This window comes from Carica papaya, chromosome 1 (genome assembly GCF_054855325.1).
Source record: "Carica papaya isolate Zhongbai chromosome 1, ASM5485532v1, whole genome shotgun sequence".
NCBI lineage: Eukaryota > Viridiplantae > Streptophyta > Magnoliopsida > Brassicales > Caricaceae > Carica > Carica papaya.
The window spans coordinates 4707172-4729322 of record NC_142309.1 but is presented as its reverse complement, the minus strand read 5'-3'; the positions used below and the strand labels follow the sequence as shown (position 1 = coordinate 4729322).

Below are 22151 nucleotides of genomic sequence, written 5' to 3'. Positions count from 1 at the left end.
AATACATTATGAACTCTGGATATTTTTTGAGATAGTGCTAATATGTAGGTAAACGTCCTAATCTTGTCCAAGATCTCAAACGATCCGATGAATCGAGGATTCAACTTTCTCCTTTTTCCAAACTTGCTGATACCCTTAAAAGGGGTGACCTTAAGGAACACTTGATCGCCCTTATCAAATTCCAAATCTCTCATTCGGGTGTCTGTATAACTTTTATATTTACTTTAAGCTGTCTAGATGTTCTTCCTGATTTTAACTATCTTCGCAGTGGTCTCATCTATAAAGTCTAGACCAATCAATTTTATATCACCGACCTCTTCCCAATATATCGACGATCTATAGAGTCGGTCATACAATGTATCATATAAAGCCATGCATATACTTGTTATTAAATTTCAAACTCTATCAAGGGTAGGTGGTTGTCCTAATATCCTACAAAGTTTAGAACACAAGCCCTGAGCATATCATCCAGTATATGAATGATTCGTTCTGACTGTCCATTTGTTTGAGGGTGGATTGTTGTGCTAAGGGATAGTTTCATCCCTATTGTTTGCTAAAAACTTGTCTAAAATCAAGAGGTAAACCTGGGGTCCCTGTCTGATACCACTGTCACTGGAACTCTATATAGCCTGACTACCCCTGAATATAGATTCTAGCTAACTTATCCAAGAGGTCAGTCATTCTGATTGCCGAAAAATGAGAGGACTTAGTGAGTCGGTCAATAATTACCCAGATTGTGTCATGTCCTGAGTGTGCCATAGGAAACCATATTACAAAATTCATAGTGATTTGTTTTTATTTTTACTTTGGGATTGGTAATGACTAGAGTAGCCTACCTAGGTGTTGATGTTCTGCCTTAACCTGTTGACGTACATGACACTTGTAGACGTAATCAATAATTTCTCTTTTCATCCTGCTCCACCAAAATTGGGATCTTATGCTTTGATACATCTTAGTAATTTCGGAATGCATGGTGAACCTTGAACTATGACCTTCTATCATGACATCTCTTTTTAACTCACTGTTATTTGGAATATATACCCTGTCCTGAAATTTGAGCAACCAATTAGTAGAGATTCAGAATTTTGGACTTAAACCCTGTTCTGTATCATTTCTGAGAGCTGTTAGAATGGAATCAGTTAGTTGAGCTTCCTTTATTCTTTTAATCAATTGAGATTAGATTGCTAAATGGGCCAGACATGTGACCCTTTTCAAATCATGGAGCTGTATTTGTTGTGCAGCCTTTATTGCCCTATATTCAGAAATTATTATGTGAGTAAACATACATGCACTCTTCTTGTTGAGAGCGTCAACTACCACATTATTCTTGTTTAAGTGATATCAGATTTTACAATCGTAGTATTTGAGGAGCTATATCCAACGTTTCTGACGCATGTTGAGATTCTTCTGGGTGAATATATGCTTTAAACTTTTATGGTATGTATAAATCTTAAATGTCTTCCCATACAAGTAGTGGCGTTAGATCTTTAAGGCATGGATAATGACGATAAGTTTTAAGTCATGGGTGAGATAATTCTTTTCATGAGTTTTCAACTTCCTGGATCCATAGGTTATGACCTTTCTGTGCTGCATCAGAGCGTAACCCAGTCCTTGGTAGGAAATATTATATATCCACCCGTCCCACTCAACAAAGCAAAAACTAGTGCAGTAGTCAATCGTTTCTTAAGTTTTATAAAGCTGCTTTCACATTCGTTATTTCACTCAAATTTGACGTTTTTCTTCAAAAGTCAGGTCAGGGGGGCAGCTAGGCCTGAAAACCCTTATACAAACCTGCTGTAATAACTTGTCATGCCCAAAAAGCTTCGAAGATCCATGATTGACGTCAACTTCTTCCAACTCATCACTACATCCACCTTTTCGGGTTTCATTGACACTCCATCATTTGATATTATGTGTTCTAAGAAGTTGGTCTCCTCAAGCCAAAACCTATACTTACTCAGTTTTGCATATAGTTTTTTTTCCTAAGAACCTATAAACCTGAGTCAGATGTTGAGCGTGTTCCTCTCTGCTGTTCGAAAATAGTAGGATATCATCAGTAAACACTATGATGAATTGATCTAAGAACTACCTGAAGACCCTATTCATCAAGTCCATACAAATGACAGGTGTATTGGTTAACCTGAATGATATGACCATGAACTCATAGTACCCATACCGGGTTCTGAAGGCCATCTTGGGGATGTTCTCTACCATGATCTTTACCTGATAGTAACCTGAACGTAAGTCAATCTTGGAGAAAACCTGAGCACCCTGTAATTGATTGAAAAGATCATCAATCCTGGGGATGAGGTACTTATTCTTGATGGTGACCCTATTCAATTCCTTGTTGTCAACACACAATTTTAAGGACCCATCACCTTTCTTTGCAAACCTAACTCCAGCACCATAAGGAAATATATTGTATCAGATGAACCCATTATTCTGTAATTCTTTGATATGTTTTCTCAATTCTTTCATTTCGACTTGACTCATTCGATAGGCGGCAACTGAAATAGGCTAGACGCAAGGCTAAAAATCTATGACAAATTTAATTTTCCTATCCACCGACAGTTCTGGTAGTTCATCAGGAAATATGTCCAAAAGATCTCGAATCACAAGAATCTCTTAAAAAAAAATTTCTTTCTTAGATTTGCCTAACGTAGAAAAGAATAACTAAAAGCATATGATAAATAAATTAGTTACATGAGTGAACAATATCTAAAACTTTTATTAATTTGTGAAGGACTCTAGGAAGGTTAAATACAAGCTTCTTATGAAAAGAATCCATGGTAGCATGATACGACGCTAACCAGTTCATTCCCATAATTACAATGAAATCCCTCGTGTCTAGTGCTATTAGATTTACACTTAATTTCCTACTTGTTATTTCTACGATACAAGCTTTGTATATAACATTTCATAATAGTATTCCATTCCTAGGTGTACACACAAATAACACAGAATCAAGACTTTCAGGTGACACATTTAAATTTTTTATAAAATCATGTAAAATAAAAGAATATGAAGCACCAGTATTAATTAAAATATGTGTAAGGTGATTACAAATAATGTACCCTTTATCATGTCCAGATTGGCTTCTGTATCTTGTTGGGTGCGAGTATAGATTCTACCCTAGAATGGAGGTCTGGTCTGATTTTGATTCCACGGACACTTTCTCGCGTAGTACTAGGCACTTTCGTATATGCAGCAGGTGTTGTTGAGGCAGTAGTAGGGTTGGTCTCCATGATCCTTGCCACGATACTAGCAAATCATGTTGCGTTCTGTTGCCAGGGCCTGAGGAGGAGCTTGAGTTGCGGGTCTAGATCTCTTATTCTATTGATTCGGTGTAGTAGGTGCTAGCCTACAATGTGGAACCGGGGGCCTGAAATTGCTCACTACTAGAGGAAAGATACGGAGATTACTTTCTATCAGCTGTGCTTTTGCCAAAACTACTGAGTAGGTGCTAAGCTCGAATACATACAATTGTTGTCTAATCTCAGGACGAAGGCCCCACTCAAACTTTCTCGTCTTTCTGCCTTCGTCCATCATGCTCTCAGGAGAGTCTCAACCCAACTCCAGGAATTTTCGGACATACTCAGATACTATCATATCAGCCTGGAGTAGGCGTGCAAATTCCATTTTTTCAAATGTCAAAGGTGTTCTGTGACGTACTATGCATTAAAAGCTATTATTTCCAGGTGACTAGAATTGGTAGGGTGGCCTACTTCAGTTGCCACCAGTGTCCTGCCTCACCCACAAGCATATAAGTGGCAAGTATGACATTCTGTTCGAGAACCACCCTAAGAGTTGTGAAGGCTTTTTCTGTCTCTGCTAACCAGTACTCAACTTCTTCAAAAATGGATACCCTTACAAAAGTAGACGGGTTAAGTTTTTTGTATATCTCAATGTAGCCACATAAGTTTCATTCCCATCTTTTTAGTTTTCAAATTCGATTTATGAAGGTAAAAATCAAGATATCAATTTGTATACATTCTAAAGAACAACAATTGTCAAACTTTACTTTTTTACCTACTTATTGGTACCTCTGAGGGTTTATAGGGGTTTTCCCTACACGTGGACCCAATATCCAATATATTAATTAACCGACCATTCTCATACCCCGTCTAGTAATGGGCAAAAAATGTACCACCGTTTCGATACCCTGTCCAATATGAGGGCAAACAAATACTTTCGAATCTCTTCCGGTATGGGATTTCTCAATCTCGTTTGACTGAGATAATGTCCACGGTAGGGTTTGTCCTATGTACCAGGTCCGTGCACCCTTTTCCACGATATCCATAAACTTTTTACATAAATGTTCACATCATCAACCAACCACCAAGTACACAACCATCTCATTTTATATTTACAGAACAATAGAGCAACAATTAAACAAACAATATAAAATGGTACTTTAACAACTAAAAAAAATGTGATCGGGACATTCATTCAAAACTAATCAACAGACAGAGATAAAACTATTTTGTAAATTAATAAACAGAAAGGCAACTAAAATCATGAATTAAAGTGCATACAGTAATCAAACAATTTCACTCTAGCAATATATGAACAGTATAGATAAAATAAACAATTCCATACTAACTAGTTATTGACTCTATTAGTGATCTATATTTAATTAATTAAGAGTTTTTAATATTCACAAATTATATTGTTATTATTTATCAAACTTTAATTAACTATAACGGGAGAAAAAGGTGAGAGATACTTATCGTATGTCGGTGTCGAAGCACCGCCTTTTTCACTGCACTTCTCGGCAGTTTTTGAATTTCTTGGTTTTTTTTTTCTGCAAAAATTGAAAACATGCGTCACATATCCTGAAATACAAAAAAAAAGGGCCAAGATAAGGGTTTTAAAAGTTTTTGACCAGTTTAGGGTTTTGGGACAGAGACACTGCCATGCTCCGGTGTCTCCTCTCAGTTTGGCTGGTTTTGGCCAGTTTCAGCAAGTTTTGGGGGAAAACCTATAAAAGACGAGGTTAAGTGGTCAGTGTTAGTTGAAAAAAGGAAAAACCGAGGCTTTCTGGTAGAGTGATTTTTCAGTGCGGTGGCTCCTCGTTCTTTTCTCGCGATCGGGGATTTTTTTTTTGTTGTCCTGCACCATAAAAGGGTTAGGGATATAACTATTAGAAAATGGAAGGAAACGAGAAGCGAGATCGGGCTCACCGGGGCAGTTTTGAGTCGCGGGTGCGGCGACTTTGCCGAGCTGCACTCCTAGTTTGTAGCTTCTCTTTTGGCTTTTCGACGCCGATATAGGTGTGGGGATGCTTAGAATTTAATTTTAAATTGAAAAAGGGAAAAAACTCACCTCCCCGATATTGGCGATGTCTCCAGTGTGGCAACAATGGTGATTGGCTTCCTTTCAGCCGCCCTTCTTCTTCTTCTTTGGCGTGGTCAAGTGTGGCTAGGGTTAGGTTTTTATGAGAAACGATGTTTAAATACCCTCTTTTCGTCAATCTGGGTCATTCGTGCAGGGACACATGGCCCACTCCGGATCACTCTTATTTGAAAAATGAATCTAGATCGCACAATCAGATTAAATCTAGTCGTTCGATCGCGCTTAAAAGGGAAACAGATCTGGACCATCCGTGCGCGCGAGAGGAGATCTGGGCTGTTGGATCTATTGGCACGCGAATCACCTGCGTGGATGCATGTCTGACACGTGGCGCACGACGATCGGCTGCGCTGCTGACGTGGCAGTCCACATGGTCAAATTTATGTTATTTTCACTTTTACTCCAGTTTTTCAAATTTCTTTTCTAATATGTTATCTTTTATTTCTACTCTGATCCTGATTTTTAAAAATATTTTTTAAATACACCTAAAACACAATTTTTTTTCAAAATTTTAAATAAAAAATGGAAATTAATTTTTATGAATTTACTTATTATTAAAATTGATTATCTCGGGCCTAAATCCCTAGCCCAGGTGTTATATCTGTGTCTTCCCCTCAGTAGTGGGCAACTTCAGGCCCCTGGTCCCGCATTGTAGACCAGCACCTACTATACTGAACCAGTAGAACAAGAGACCAAAGTTCGCACCCCAAGTTCCTCCTCAGGCCCTGATAGTAGGATGTAATAAGATTTATCAGTACTGTAGTAAGGATCATAGAGACCGACCATGTTGTCACCTCAACAATGCCTGTCACATATGCAGGAATGCCTAACACTACCCGAGAGGGTGTTCGAGAAATTAGAATAAAATCATACTCGTAATTCAGGACAGAGTTTACATACTCACTCAGTAAGATGGTGAAGCTAATCCAGATGTGATATAGGGCAAATCCAATGAAGAGATTTGTATCCAAGATATCTCTATTGTTTGAAACTTTTCAGACATATTCCCTATTGATCTACCAGGACTGTTAGTGGATCAAGAAGTAGAATTTACTATTGATCTTCATCCTGACACCCAACTCATCTCGGTTACCCCTTCAAATAGAAGAATTGAAAAAACATATCAAGGAGTTACAAGATAATAGTTTCATTCGACACAACATATCTCCTTGAGTGTCAGAGTTACGTTTGCAAGAATAGACTATAGAGAACCGAACAATGTCATAATTAAGAATAAGTACTCCATTATTAGGATTGATGATATTTTTAATTAGTTACAGAGTGTTCAAATTTTTTTCAAGATCGACCTGCGTTCAAGATACCATCAGGTGAAGATCAAGGTAAAAGACATTCCTCAAATGGCCTTCAGACCCAGTATGGGCATTATAAGTTCCTTGTTATGTCATTCAGATTAATTAACATGCATGCGATTTCATGTATGTCATGAACAACAGCTTCAGGCCATTCTTAGACCAATTTGTCACAGTTTTTGTTGATGATATCCTGATTTACTATAAGAGCAGAGAGGAACACACCCAACATCTGACTCAAGTCTTACAGGTTCTCAATGAGAAGAAGCTATATGCAAAGTTGAGTAAGTGCATATTCTAGTTTTAACAGACTAATATTCTAGTTTTAGCAAACTTCCTTCCTAGTAAATAGTATCGAAAGATGAAGTGTTAGTGAATCCAGACAAGATTGAGGTCATGGTAGATTAGAAACAGTTGACCTCGGTCAAGAAAATTAGAAGTTTTTTTGGTATAACAGGGTATTACCGTAGGTTTGTAGAAGGGTTCTCAAGTATAGCAGCTCACCTAACATGACTCATGAATAAAGATATCAAGTTCAAATGGAATGAGAAATGTGAAAGAACCTTTACAGAACTTAAGAAATGACTTATTACCACACCAGTGTTGGCTTTGCCGAATAGAACAGAGGGATATATAGTATACAATATGTGTCCTACTAAGGGTTAGGTTGTGTTTTGATGCAGCACGGGAATGTCATAACTTATAGGTTCGGACAATTAAAAGTTCATAAAAATAAATACCTCGCCCACAATTTGGAGCTTGTCGTAATTATCCACGCCTTGAAGACCTGATGCCATTACTTGTATGGGGAAATATTTAAAATTTATATAGAGCATAATAGTCTAAAATATATATTCACCTAGAAAGACCTCAACATGCGTCTGAAGCATTAGATATAACTCTTTAAAGATTACAATTGTAAGATCTTGTACTACCCAGGTAAGGGTAATGTGGTAGTCGATGCATTCAGTAGGAAGAATACAGGTATGTTAGCTCATATAATAGTCTCTGAGTGCTGGATGATAAAAGTCAGACAACAGATGTTTAGCTCACTTACCAGTCTAACCCGAATTAATCTAGAGAATAAGGGAGGCTAAGTTTGCTGATTCCACTATAATAGCTTTCATATAGGATTTAGAACATGGTTCGAATTCATAGTTATGAGTTTCTATAGATGGGTTACTCAAGTTTCAGGATAGATTGTGTGTTCATAGTGATACTGAGTTAAAGAGAGATATCATGATAGAGACTCACAGTTCAAAGTTTACTATGCACCCGAGAATTACAAAGATATACTAAAGCATGCGACCCCAATTCTGATGGAGCGGGATAAAAAGGGATATTGCTGATTTTGTCTCCAAATACCCCACATGCCAACAGGTTAAGGCAGAGCATAAACTTTCAGGCGGGCTACTTTAGCCGCTAATAATTCCGGGATGAAAATGGGAACATATCACTATGAACTTTTTAATCGAATTACCTAAGGCGCGTTCAGGACACGAAGTGATCTGGGTAATTATTAATTGACTCACTAAATCCTCCCACTTTTTGGTTATCAGAATAATAGATTCCTTGGACAAACTAGCTAGATTTTTATTCAGGAGATAGTCAGACTGCATGGAGTTTCGATGATAGTGGCAGACAGGGACCTCAGGTTTACCTCTAGGTTTTAGACGAGACTTCAACAAACGATGAAAAATAAATTATCTCTTAGTACAACATTCCACCCTCAGATAGATGGACAATCAGAATGAACTATTTGCACATTAGAGGATATACTTAGAGCTTGTGTTCTAGATTTTTGAGGGCACTATGATGATTATCTACCTCTGGTAGAGTTCGCATACAATAACAGTTATCAGACAAGTATTGGTATAACTCTGTATGAAGCATTGTACAATTGAACTTGTTAGTCACCAATCTGTTGAGAAGAAATAGATGATAGAAAATTGATTGGCCTAGATCTTATAGATGAGACCCAGTGAAGAATGCAAAAATTAAGAAAAACAAGAAAGAAGAGTTATGCAGACACTTGAATTAGAGATTTAGAATTTGAGAAAGACGATCGAGTGTTCCTTAAAGTCATCCCCCTTAAAGGCATCACCAAATTTGGAAGGAGGAAAAAATTAAATTCTCGGTTCATCGGACCTTTTGAGATTTTAGACAGAATTGAAATATCTACATAGAGACTAACACTGCCTCCAGAACTATCTAGAGTTCATAACGTTTTTCATATGTCAATGATGCGCAAATGTAACCCTGATCCCTCACATATTTTGTCTTACAAGCCATTTCCACTTCATGAGGATCTATCTTATGAGGAGGTACCTGTTAGCATTTTGGACTGACAAAGTAAGGTACTTTGCAACAAAAAAATTTTCTTTATCAAAGTTCTATAGCAAAATTACTCATAGGACGAGGCCACCTAGGAGTTGGAATCAGACTTCAGGACTAGGTATTCTTAATTGTTTGACAAGAAGACAGCAATTTGATAGATCAAATTTTCATAAGGGGGAGAGTTGTAACATTCTGAGCACAAAAATTTAGCTAGGAATGATGTAATTTATTTTTTAAAATAATAATAAAAAGTGTAGGGTTTAATTTCAATTATTTTTTTTGAAATATATGTATTTTGGACAAAATTGAAAACAATTTTAGAAGCAGAGCGAAACTGTAAATAAAATAATGGTATATTTGAAAGAAAATTTTGAAAATAATCGCAAAAAAAAAGTACAGGCCATGTAGAATTTTAGTTCCTGAATCATTGGATTTTAGTTCATTTCGCTTCATTATTATATTATGCTCCATCTTAATTGATTGTTTCGTTTTACTTTTTGGGTTATCGCAACATATGATGTCCCTATTCTATATGATATTATATCCCATTGTTATTTATAGTTTTGTCTCTTAACAAATATTGAAGCATGGATTTCACTTTCTTATATTTGTGAAATATGAGTCTTATATGTTATTGGTGGCTAGATAATAATGAAAACTATGCATGCATAAACCAACATTGTTGAATTAAAGCTTTACCAAGTGTCATGAGAAAGAGTGTACAAACCTGGTATATAGGGTGATCTTACAGGGGATGTTATCCTCAACCAAACGGGACTGTGAAGTCCCATACCAGGTAAGGTTGAGAGTTTATACATGTTGCATATACTGGACGATGTATTGAAGCGGTTTCTAATTGTGGTGCCCATTACCAGATGGGGTACGAGGATGACTGTTTGATTAAAAAGAAAATGTTTGTATCCATGTGTAGCGAGGATCCTTATAGACCCCCAGTGACACCAGTTGGGAAAGGTAAATGATATAGTAGTGATAGACATGGTAATGATTCAGCTTTGAAAAAATAGTGAAGAGTCAAATGTTATACGTATTTTAGTATGTATATGGTTAGATTATCATTATGATTTTTATCTTAATATATGACATTTGAAAAGTTACAAGTTAGTTGAGAAAATAATAATATTTTCAGTTAAACGAATAATGAATGCAATAGTATTCGAGTTTTCTTAAGAATAAACTCCATTGAATGTTTTATGTTTTATATTTTCTACAACCCTTTGATTTTCTATATCAGAGGTAAAACGTTGATATTTTTATTGAGGTAATGTAGTTTATCCTTTTTTTATTAATTATTTCAAATCAGAACGATCAAAACTCGGATCCTTAACAGTAAGATACCAGTTAAAAAATTACCCATTCTACTTTGCCAGTTTTGAGTAGAGGATAACCATAATTATTTTCTTTTTATGTTTTTCCTGTTTAAGTTTCAAAAGCTTCTCATATTCCTATTAAACATTTGAAGTAATGTGCAATGATTGTAATTTAAAAACATTAATTGCTTCCATTAAAATAATAAATTTTAGTATTGTCATCTTACTATTATTAAGTTATATGCTCAAAATCTCTAATAAGAGTTTGCGGTTTTACATCGATATATATGTGTGTATATTTTGTTGAAATATTTGTAGATATATATATATATATACACGTTTTTATGTAGAAAAACAAACATTTTTATTACAACCAAATGGTTTTTGTGTACTATTTGGGTCGGGCCAAGATTATGTCAAATAAGGTATAAGGTATATGATGTGAATAATAAAACAAGTACATATTATAAGCCCATGATCCTTTTCAACAACAACAATGATAATAATAATTATTAAATTCACTAAACTTTTTTTTTTTCAAATTTAATACTTGTATTTTCATTTGTTTAATTATTTTAAACTAAATTATTAATTTTTGCATGTTACTGTTTCAATTTTTTTAAAAAATTTTTATCTTAATTTATCTTTATTTACCTTTGACCATATATAAGAAAAACGAAATTTATAAATAAATATCAAGTAAAATATTTTTTTAAATAAAACCTAACCCATGATTATATATATATATATATATGTTTTCTTATTTAAATTAAATTGAAATCATTATATATGTAGTCTTAAGAATTTAAAATATATATATTGAAGTATAAATTAATATTTGGGGTGGTAAAAAATCAAAAAAGAAAGCCTGCAAAAACCTAAGACTCTGTTAAAGTTCTTTTTCAAGTGGGTGTACAGGCGGATTGGATTATGGACTTAATATATAGTGCATCAAAAGCTCCAATTGGCGGCTTAAAAGCAAAGGAATCAATAGACACATCACACTATCCCATATTCCTTTCTTTTCATATATATATATATACACACACACACACACACATATAAATTATCAAATTAATTTTCAAAATTTAACATTTCATATAATTTAATCTTTAATATATATTTTTTAAAATTTTATTTATAATATTTTTTATTTGTTTTTAAGCTTTCACTTAGTACTCAACCATTGCCACTCGTATAGATATATGTACCTTTTTATAAATGGTATTCGCTGTATAAGACAATTTTATTAATTTAATTGATTAATCAAGTTATTTTAAAAATAATTAAATGTAACTAATTATTTTATTTTTCTTAATAAAAAATATAAAAAATAAATAAAAAATTGTAAGGAGAAAAAAATATTAAAAATGAATTATTTAAATTTTAGAGATTAATATAATATTTTTTAATAATAAAAAAATTATCAAAAATATATAACTCAAATAATATAAAACTCCTTGCTCTTTACCTCAATAGAAAAATCAAATTTATTTTATTAACAAAATTATGAAAAGCATGTAATATCAACCTTGCTATTATAATAATTACCACGCTTTTTCTAAATTAATTTTAAACAAATGAAGAATAATAATATAGTTTAATCTTGTGTTATATACATAATTAATTTATACATATTTTTATGATTTATTCTTAATTTTATTAGCATAATTACAAATTAGATTATATATTATTATTATTTTAATTAAAAAATTAAATTATTTTTCACGCGAGAATGATTTTATTTACAGAGTAAGTTACTGTGACTTTGTCGATAGTGAAAAAAAATTTACTATAAATAACCTAGTCAAGCTCCTCGTATTTCACCGACCCGTTAAAAATCTCCCTTTAGAATATTTGGTCAAATCAAGTAAGAGCTACGCAGGGACATTACGGTGTACCTCATTATCAGTCTTCGATCAGCCAATCATCTACCGCCACGTAGCCCTTTTGACTCGAGGGGATAATAGGTCATCAACAATTTGCAAAAACATTGGTGCACAATGAGTAGTTCAGTGGATTTATAATAGAGGAAGAAAACCATTGTTCCCTTGTTCTTACTGAGTCCATTTCTGACAAAGCAGACAAATTTTACTGACAAGATTCGGGCTCAAAATCTCACTTTATCTGTTGAGTCTTGACTGAGTTGACTCGGGGGAAAAAAAAAAGAAAATAGGAGGAGAGATAAAAGGAAATAAGGAATTCTTTTGGTATATAACATTAAGACCCAAAAGGAAGTAGAAGGGAGAAAAGGAGAAAGCGTCAAGATCGAGTCTAATCTAGGGTTTCTTTCAGATTTATCCTTCTTCTCGAATCTCTCCGTGTGCTCAAGTTGAGTCTTACGGAGGAAAAGAAGATATTCCTGAAGCTCGGTGTTGATTGATTGTTTCAGTCGAGGTATCATCTCGCTTTGCTCTTTTTTTTTTTTTTTCGTTTGGATTTTTTCGGAGTTTTCTGTTATCTTTTTTTTCCTACTCTTCTGAGGAAGAAGTCTCCGTGCGTACTGGAAAAGGTGGAGAAATTGCTTGAAGTTTGAGTGTTTTTGACTTGAGTTGAGTGCGGCTTTGAGTTGTTGCGTTGTGAAACTGGTGTCGGTCAGTGCCGGTTTTTTATGTGGAACTTGATACGGAATTTGTTGTTGCTGATTTTCCTGCATTTTCAGAGGAAACAAACGGATTTTCGGGGAGTCGATATTGATTTGTTTGATTTTTTTGCAGGAAGGGTTTGGGTGGTGGAGAATTGGAGAACAGTGATAGGTAGAGGGCGGCTACCTGGAAGGATTGGTCGAGTGTTTGTTTGTTTGGATTGGACGGAAAATTCAAATGCCGGACGAGGACTTGGTTGAGCTTAAATTCCGATTATATGATGGATCAGATATTGGCCCATTCCGGTATTCCCCTGCAGCCACTGTGGCCATGCTCAAGGAGAGGATTGTCTCTGAGTGGCCAAAAGGTAAATTGAATTTGATTCTGTTTTCTCTAATTGGCTGAATGAATTTTTATTTTCAGCACATTTTGGTTTCGTGTTGTATATTGGTAAGTTCGTGCCTTACTCTTTTGGGTTATATAGGAAAAAATTTAAGATGGTACAACTGCAAATTCGGCATATAGAAATTTAGGGTGATTAGCATTTATAGTATTTACATATGCATGTTATTGAGTTCCGTTTCTGGTGTTACTTATATTCCATGTATTGATTGTCATAAATTTTTTGAGTGCGATTGTTTGATGTATTCTATATTTAGTGTCTATCCTTGCGGCTTCGATAAATTGTTTCAGAAAGATTTTTGACTTGCCTTGTATCATTGGTGTTAGCATGACCAAAATTAATTAAGTTTTGATTGTTGCACGTTCCAATTATGTACGGTTGTGTTAAGTTTTCGTTACCTATCCATGCAGTGGGAAATTGTTTGGGATCTTCTCTTTATTTTTTGTGGAAGCTATTAGGTTTGTGATAGCATTTTAATATAGTTGAAGTTTCTGGTAAAATAGCTATCAATACAATCTATCTCTTGCCTACTGGCTTTGTAATGGAAGAACCAGTCACATGCAATGTGGGAAGATGAATGTAATGTGCAACTTTCTGTTTGCTCCCTCATTATAAAGGTGGAAATTTGATTGTAATTTTAACAAAGTATTTCTTATGCTTTTAATTAATAACATGATATTAAACACTCTCTTTGGTGGGTCACCATCCTGGTTTTCGCTTTGCGCTCTCTGCCAAATTACAATGCTGTGCTTGCCTATGTTGGGCAGACCCTTGCATCCAGGAAAGAAATAATTTATCCAGCATCATCCTTCCCTTAAAAAGGGAGGAAGAATGCAGATATGGAAAGTAGAAGGAACTGAAGGGGAAACGATCATGATCTTTTATTTTTTATGGCATATAAATTTATTTATGTTTGTGAATTGGAAACCAAAACAGACATTTAAGAATAACAGATTTTCAAGGAAAACTAACTGTCAGCCATGTAAAATAGGTTTTAGAAAACTTATGAATTTGCTTAGCTGCCTGTCCATCTAATTCATACTCTATGTATGGCACGTTATTTTTTGATTGATTAGCTCTGTTCCTTTTCAGATTCCATAATTTTCAGTGAACTTGGTCATCCAATCTGTATAGATGTTTATCAACTGTCATTTTGTTGAATCTGTATAAGTGTCTATCAACTGTCATTTTGTTACAAAATTCCTTCGGCATTCTACTGCCGAAAAAAATGCATCTCAATGGATATCTGCATCTCAATGGATATCATAAAGATATTGCCAATGGATTCTAACACCTACTTATATGTGTCATGATTCCCTAGTCACATCACCCCTCCAGTTGGAGCTAATAGTCAAAACTCGACTGCTGTGCACATTTGTGTTTCTCTCCTTTGCAATAGACTGCTGCTCTTTTCATATGCATGCATGTATTAATATTATGTCTATTAGATGTTTAGACAGTAGGTACCTTGCCATGCACTCCTTGAATCTTGTATGACATAATGACACTTTTTGTATATGGCAATAACATTTTTTCCTCTTTGAGAGACAGTGCTTATTTTGTTGAATAATGCAATTTTTGGAAGGTGTTTTGTTGACTTTAAGGCTATATTTTGTATTTTGAGATGAGTAGGATAAGGGTGTCTTTTGCTACACTAGTATTTGGGGTCCAAGATGGATAAAGAGAGGGTGCATACCCTACATTGGATAAGATATGCCATGACATTTACCTAAATCTCCTTAGTCATTAGTAACTTATTTACATCAATAACTTTTATTTATTCAAGAAAAAAATATTTGTGGTTCCAAGTCCTAATTTTTTTGTTAGGGGCTAGCCTTTGTATTATGTTGAGAATCTTGGGAACCTAATAGACATTTCGTTTGAGATATAAATGCTTTTGTACATGGGTTGTTTCTCTTGGTGCTCTTTGAATATATCTCTTCTTTTAGGAAAAAAATATTTGTGGGATTATCATATTGGTGTATCATATCTTGAAGTGCTTGATTCAAAGATATTATAGTTTTTTCTTCAGGTATTCTCTATCCTTTTGATGCATTAGTTTTTATAATTAACATGAAAAAAAAAAAACAACAATCCTGTTCCTTATTATGTGCCAAATAGATGGTGGGATAAATGCTTATTTATAATTTAGTTTCTCTATTTACCTGCTGTATCATAAACTATTCAGAATGCTAAGCATGACCTGAGAAGATTGTGCTATCTGGCTGCGCTATTTGGTCATTCTAACTGCATCTTAGGTTTCTTGGATACACCAGATTGATCTTCTCATAACATATTGCAATTCTTTGTTACATCAGATTGACAATTGTTTTATCGGATTGAAACAAATTTTTGTTAAGAAAAACATAAATGATTATGATTATTGATTGTTCATGATCTCGACGGCACAAATGCTTTGCTTTTGGATTAGACTTCCCCCTCTGATATGATATGATGTTGAATTTTCCTGGAATTGATGCTTAGGTGGTATTGTGATATTTCTTTTACATATTCTCTAGAAAATTATTTGAGCTCCTTTTGTGATGTCCTCTGGCTTCAATCTCATGGATATATATTCTTTATTGATCTATTGTATTTTCTTGTTGTGGGCTGCCTATAAGATTTTGTGGTTCATGATGTGAAGATGTTGTAGAACTTAAGTAGTTTGAAATTTTAGGTTATTATTGGAACTTATCTCAAAAAGGTTATTATTGGAACAAAAAGTAACTGAAAACTGAATTATTGTGCTGCATATTATTTCTATTTTAAGATGGACCTAGTTGATAGGAGGATTTGGATTTCCTTTATAAGGACAATTTGATGATCCCTCTTCGTGGTTTAATGGTACTCTTTTGTAGTGATGTATTATTTGAATGCAAGATATCATTTTGACAGCCTGCAAAATTTGAACCTGTCCATCTTAATACAGACCCCAGGGCATGCTGCTAGTTGAATTGCTATTATATCTTTCATTTTTCCGCCCTTTCTTTCATCCTATATGTTTCTTCTGTGCCCCCGTGGTCTATTTTGCTTCAAATTATTGCTTCTTACTAAACTGTCTCCAGATCTCTTAATTGATGTGACATTCTTATTGTGTCACAAAAAAAGTAGTATTATTCATATGGTAATTTTATTAAGTTGTTTACTCTATTTATTGATTTGTGGTCATCTAATAAAATCTAAATTTCCTGATCTGTTCTAGACAAAAAAATTGCTCCCAAGTCAGCCAATGACATCAAGTTGATTAGTGCTGGAAAAATTTTGGAAAACAACAAGACTGTCGGGCAGTGTAGAGTACCTTTTGGCGAGCTTCCAAGAGGGGTTATTACCATGCACGTCGTCGTGCAGCCATCTGTAACAAAGGCTAAAACAGGTAGTTCTCATACTGACGCATTGCATATGCAAACGATATTCGTGGCATACTAAAGATATATCTCAAACAGATGAACTTTTCTTGTGAAATTCATTTAGAAATCCACATTTATTTTTAATTAGAGGCCAGCAAATATTCTTCCTAAAATGATGAAAATTGACATCCAGTACCATTCTGAATAGAAGTCTAATTATACTTTACGAACTCATTGAAGTTTAATCTTCAGAAGGGATTTTCTCCCCTCAAATGAATTTGCAAACAAGATTCACTTTCTCCCACGCCGCTCCCCTCCTCAAATGATAGCGTAAAAACTCTTTATTTCCGAACATTGGACATTAGCAAGTAGTTAATATTTAGACATGGGGCTTATATTTTCAACCAGAACTATGCATATTGCGGTGTTAGTTATTTTTATTTAGGGTTGATATATTATGGTTGCTGCTTGCATATATTTACTAATAACTTAAAGAATATGGGCTCTTTCTTTTTGTTGAATAAGCAGAAAAGAAGGTTGATGAGGCCCCTAAGAAAACTGTATGTTCCTGCACCATATTGTGAGAGGGATCGAGTCCCTGATCCGAGCTTAGGGCACTTGGATTCTTCTCTCCTGGGGTCTCTGTACACAAAAAGGGTAAGCTTGGATGGGCAGAAAATAATTTGTAAAACAGTTTGCCATTCATGGTGGTTGCATGTTTGTGGGAGGAGGGCATTTGTGTAACATCAGCCCATGTTGGTGATCTATTCTCTTCAGTTTTAATATATAAAGAAAAGAAGTGTTTGATGTATTTGTCACCTGGCTCTGTTCTCTCCTTCCATTTCTTTTTTTTTTTTTTCTTTATATATAATTCTGTTACATATATATAGGAGGAAGTTTACAGTGAGTAGGAGTTTTATTGTCTTTGCCTGCCTTTACCCAAAATCATAGGAGTGGGTATGGGGTCATGAAAATTTATGGGACCCTATAAATTTCTTATTTTTTACATATCGGATAAATATATATTTGTAAAAACAAAAGCCTGTTGTGGTTTGATCATGTCATGAATTATGTTTCTGTATTTCTCTTTTCCTTGTTCATGGTGTTTTTTTTTACAGGTAAGAACTTGACCAAAGATGACATTGGTTGTGATTGCCGTTTCTTGGGTAATTTTTTTTTTTTTTTACTATTTTTATTTGTATCTCTTTTATGTCACTTGGTACATTTTTACTTCGGTTAAAAATTTGAATTTTATATAAATATATGTTAGGTTATACTAAAAAAATTAGAAAAAAAAAAAAAAAAAAAGTTAAACCAGGTGTATGGTTCAAGAACTAGGGAAGCAGTAATTTTACCCTGTAAATATATATACCTCAAAAAAAAATCAAAAAGTAATTTTTTCAAATTAATATTTTTCGACGTAAATAAACAGTAAATAAATTAAGATTTAACCTAATCCTGTAATTAATTGAAGTCCTTTCTACACAAATGATGGACTCAATTAACTTAATCCATCCCCGTCTCCCTTGCACTTTCCTCTTTTTTCTTCTTTCCTTTACCCACTACATACAGAATTTCAACAGAAAAGAAAGGAAAATAAAATAAAATAAAAAACATTATAATAATAGTAATAATAATAATAATAAAGAGATTTGTATATTTAATAATATTAATAATTAAAATAACTGTAATTTTAAATTTATGAGAAATCATCAGTACGTGATCGTCATCTTCCTCAACATCGCCATGCAGAGGCAGCAAGAATAGCTCTGTCTTGCCATCCTAAAAGCAAGCAACCCTTGTCTTCCGTCAACCTGTATCCATCACACGAGTACAAACCCAGTAAGATCTTCGACTGAGTCACCGCGTTCGCACTGAGTGGAACCCCTTTAAACCCTTTTCCTTCCATTATCTTCCTCCACTTCTCCAACCTCTCGTGTCTATCGATCCTCTCCGCTCCTTCGCACGCCACAATATTCCTTATCTCCGGCGCAAATATATACTGCTCTACCTTCGCTCTCTGCGCCGAATCCGGCGGAAATGTCGCGTCCAACGAGTCAAAAATCGCCGAGTAGTAATGTAGAGCTTCAAGGAACCGGCCTAAGAAGTAAGGTCCGTTATGGTTAGCTTCTTTCTCAACGACTGTAACAATGTTCGGCGCTTGGTCACGTATCATTGCTAGAAGGTTGCCGAGACAGTTTCCCGGAACTCGGTGGAGCCGGTTGACGGCGTTGACGGCGAGAGCCTCGCCCACTCGTCGATTAAACATGTGGGGTTTTATCTCCTCCAGTGGCTCACCGATTGGGTGGAACTCGAATGGGATGTGTAGAGACTGAGCTAACTCGGCCAAACACCGACCCGTTTCCCTGACGGACTCGATCGGGTACCCAACTCCGGTAATCCTCAAAAAGAGAGCTCCGCCGGGTCGGGCGGCTAACGCTTGCATGAAAGCTGGCCATTGGTATCCCTGGAGGATATCTAAATCGATGACGTGAACTCGTTCTTCGGCTTCGAAGGCTTCGAAGATGGCTTGGTTTGAGGTGAAGTGGGCGAATTTGATGTATGGACAAGCTTGGTAGACGATCTGGTAAATCTTGAGGATTTCAACGGAGTTTGGTGGGAAATAGGAGGAGAGGGATTTTGGGGTTGAGGATGAGGAGGAGGAGGAGGTGTGTGTGGCGATGGTGGTGGTGGCGGCTGTGGGTTTGGTGGTTAGGGTTGCGGCGAGTCGAGCGCTTAGAGCTTCGGTGAAGCACGAGGCGACTCGTTGCATTGAGTCACCGAGTGGACTCACTACTCTGTTGAGATGGTGAAGGTATCTTCTTGCAGACATGTAGTCTTCTTTAGCTACTGCTTCTGCACAATAGAGAAGAAGGTGCACCAATTGCAGTCCACTGTCTTGCTCCTACATTAAGAGAAATAAATAATAATAATGATAAAACAATTTTTTTTCTTTAATTTTTCTAAAATAAAATTCTTATTAATTCATAATAATAAATAATAGAATAAAATTAAGTATAAGTTCATATTTATATATGAGTAAATATATAAATATTTTTTTATGATAATTCGTTCAATTAATTATAAGATTAATAAATTTTGTAAATATTAATCGATAAGCTTTGAATTTTATTTGTAGAATTTTTTAGAGTTTATAAGTTTTGGTAAATGTTTAAGTTTTGATTTTCTTTAATATTTATATATTAAAATTCAAATAAATAATTATTATGCACTCTTATATTAATTTTTTAATATTTAAAAATTTATATAAATAATGTTTAAAATGTTCTCTATATAATGTATAAATGTTTAGTTATAATTATCGTCTTAATTGTATTTTTATATATTAAATTTGAACAAATAATATGAAAATTTTATCTTTACATATAATATATATTTATAATTAGTATTAACATATTATTTTTTATATTTTAAGAATTTTAAATAAATAAATGTTTTCTATGATCAAATTATTTTTATATTTCAAAATTACAGTATATAATTTATAGTTAATTGAAAATTAAGTTTTATTTTTATATTTAAAAAACTTAAGAATATATATACATATTATCATATTAATTTTAATGAATAACATTAAAAATTTTATTTCTATAAAAATTAAATATAATTATAATTATCGCATTAAATGAATATATATATTCAAAACTATATAATATTTGTTATTTTTCAAAAAAAGAATTGTAACGTAATATTTACTTGATCAGAACCGATTGGAAGAGGCATCACTGAACTATGATTCAAACTCTGGTGTTGCTCAGCCGGCGGCGGTGGCGGTCTGATTTGCTGCCCTACTTGCTGCTGCTGTTGAGTCATGAATGGGGGACCATTAGAACTCGGCCCCGCCTGATAAATCTCACCTTCTTGTGCTCCCGCCATTGAAGAAGAAGAACACAAACCTCCCTGCTCAGTCGTCTTCGTCCCCACCAACCCACAAAACCTCGACGAACCCATATCACCAGTTCCATTAATCCCATCAACCGCCCCCGCCGCCTCCATGTCCGGCATCTCGTAAAGCTTGTCCGAAGTCGTGGCCATGCCGGTCGTGGAGTAATGATTATAATCATCTAAGAACTCGCCGATAGCTGGAAGCGACAAGCTCTCAATCTGCATGAACTGGTTGTTCGGCGAGTTGAAAACTTTCTGCAGCGGCGACGACATTCCGGCGGCCTTCCCCGACGGCCTCTGGCTGGTAAGAGCTCCGACTTGAGACGAAAACCGAGGAGGAGAACAGCCGGAAAGACTCTGTCCTTGCATTGCATGAACGTAGTTAAAATTATAGGTTGATGCTTGTGGTGATGCCGGCGGTGGCAAGTTCCTCACCGGAGATAAGATCATGAAGTCGGAGTCTAAATGCTCGGAGAGGAAGGTTTCCCAGAAGGAGTTTTCTGGTTCCACGTCGCCGTCGAGATCGAATTTGAGAGATGGAAAATTGAGACACGGTGGGGTTAAGCTACTGGTTTGCTGATGATCAAGATGATCAGAAGATAAAGCTGCTGGTTTCTTGTTAGTAGTACTCTGATCGGATAGAACGTCGTCGTTTGGTGACGAGGGATTTTGCAACTTGATGCATGAGCCTTCACTCTTGATAGAACCCAAGCTTCCACATAGAGAATTAATCATTTTTCCTTCTTCTACAATAAATTTAGGCAATGATTCTCAAAACCCACAAGACAAAGTTATAATTTGACTTGAAAGAAAATTTTAAAAAACAGCAATAATTCTCAATACCCAAGATAGAATAGGAAAGAAGTTGGAAAATAACAGTAGAAAATTGATGTAATTTTCAAGTTTGTTTATAATGAATTGAAACTTGGGAAATGGCTTCTTTCTCGATCTTGATCTTGATCTTGTCTTTGATCTCTTATTAAGCTTTCTAATTGTAATACGTATATTTACTATATGGGTGTGAGAGGAGGCAATAGGGTTTGTGGGTGTGTGCTTAATTAATTTAATTTTATTGATTCATTAGATATTGATGTCTAAAAAAAATAATTTAAAAAATTATAATCTAACGGTTAAAACAACAGTTCTTAAAACTAATATTATAAGTTTGAATTAATTATCTTGTGATAAATCTGCATTGTGTGATAAAGAATTATAATTAGCCAGAGACAAAACCCTAATCCAATTTCATGTGATTGGAGGTATGTGATGAATAATCACCTTCTTTGATAATGTTTAAGCTGTTCTCTATGATCCTAATTTGGATTTTTAGGGTACCCGTTTTAACTGTTTTGAAAATTAATGGCCTGTGATGGCACTAGATGACAATTTAGTTGCTTTGGGGCCCACTAATTCCTTGGGCCGGCCCATATGAGAACAAGGTAATTGGAATATGTGGACACTTTTCATTATTATTATATAATATCATGTATAATATATATATATATATATATATATATAATATGGTTGTAAATTGAGATTAATTAATTAATTAATTAATCATATCTTTTTTAAGAGAGTAAATG

General features: G+C 34.7%; 2 protein-coding genes across 3 annotated transcripts; one reads left to right on the top strand and one right to left on the bottom strand.

Annotated features, from left to right (window-relative positions):
• Nucleotides 1-12539: 12539 nt before the first annotated feature.
• On the top strand, nucleotides 12540-17473 carry MUB4 (membrane-anchored ubiquitin-fold protein 4 precursor). Of its 2 annotated transcripts, XM_088215792.1 has the most exons (5): nucleotides 12540-12724; nucleotides 12819-12921; nucleotides 13045-13279; nucleotides 16518-16688; nucleotides 17191-17473. In XM_088215792.1, the coding sequence occupies exons 3-5, from the start codon at nucleotides 13150-13152 to the stop codon at nucleotides 17244-17246; spliced, it is 357 nt and encodes a 118-aa protein (XP_088071918.1). In that variant the 5' UTR covers nucleotides 12540-12724; nucleotides 12819-12921; nucleotides 13045-13149; the 3' UTR covers nucleotides 17247-17473. The 2 variants fall into 2 exon arrangements, with proteins under 2 accessions (XP_088071918.1, XP_021895766.1); XM_022040074.2 differs by lacking the exon at nucleotides 12819-12921.
• Nucleotides 17474-17958: 485 nt separating this feature from the next.
• LOC110813010 (GRAS family protein RAM1-like) lies at nucleotides 17959-21303 on the bottom strand. The gene is made up of 2 exons (XM_022039991.2): nucleotides 20380-21303; nucleotides 17959-19567 (listed from the first exon to the last, which is right to left on the bottom strand). The coding sequence occupies exons 1-2, from the start codon at nucleotides 21301-21303 to the stop codon at nucleotides 18398-18400; spliced, it is 2094 nt and encodes a 697-aa protein (XP_021895683.1). The 3' UTR covers nucleotides 17959-18397.
• Between the last annotated feature and the right edge of the window lie 848 nt (nucleotides 21304-22151).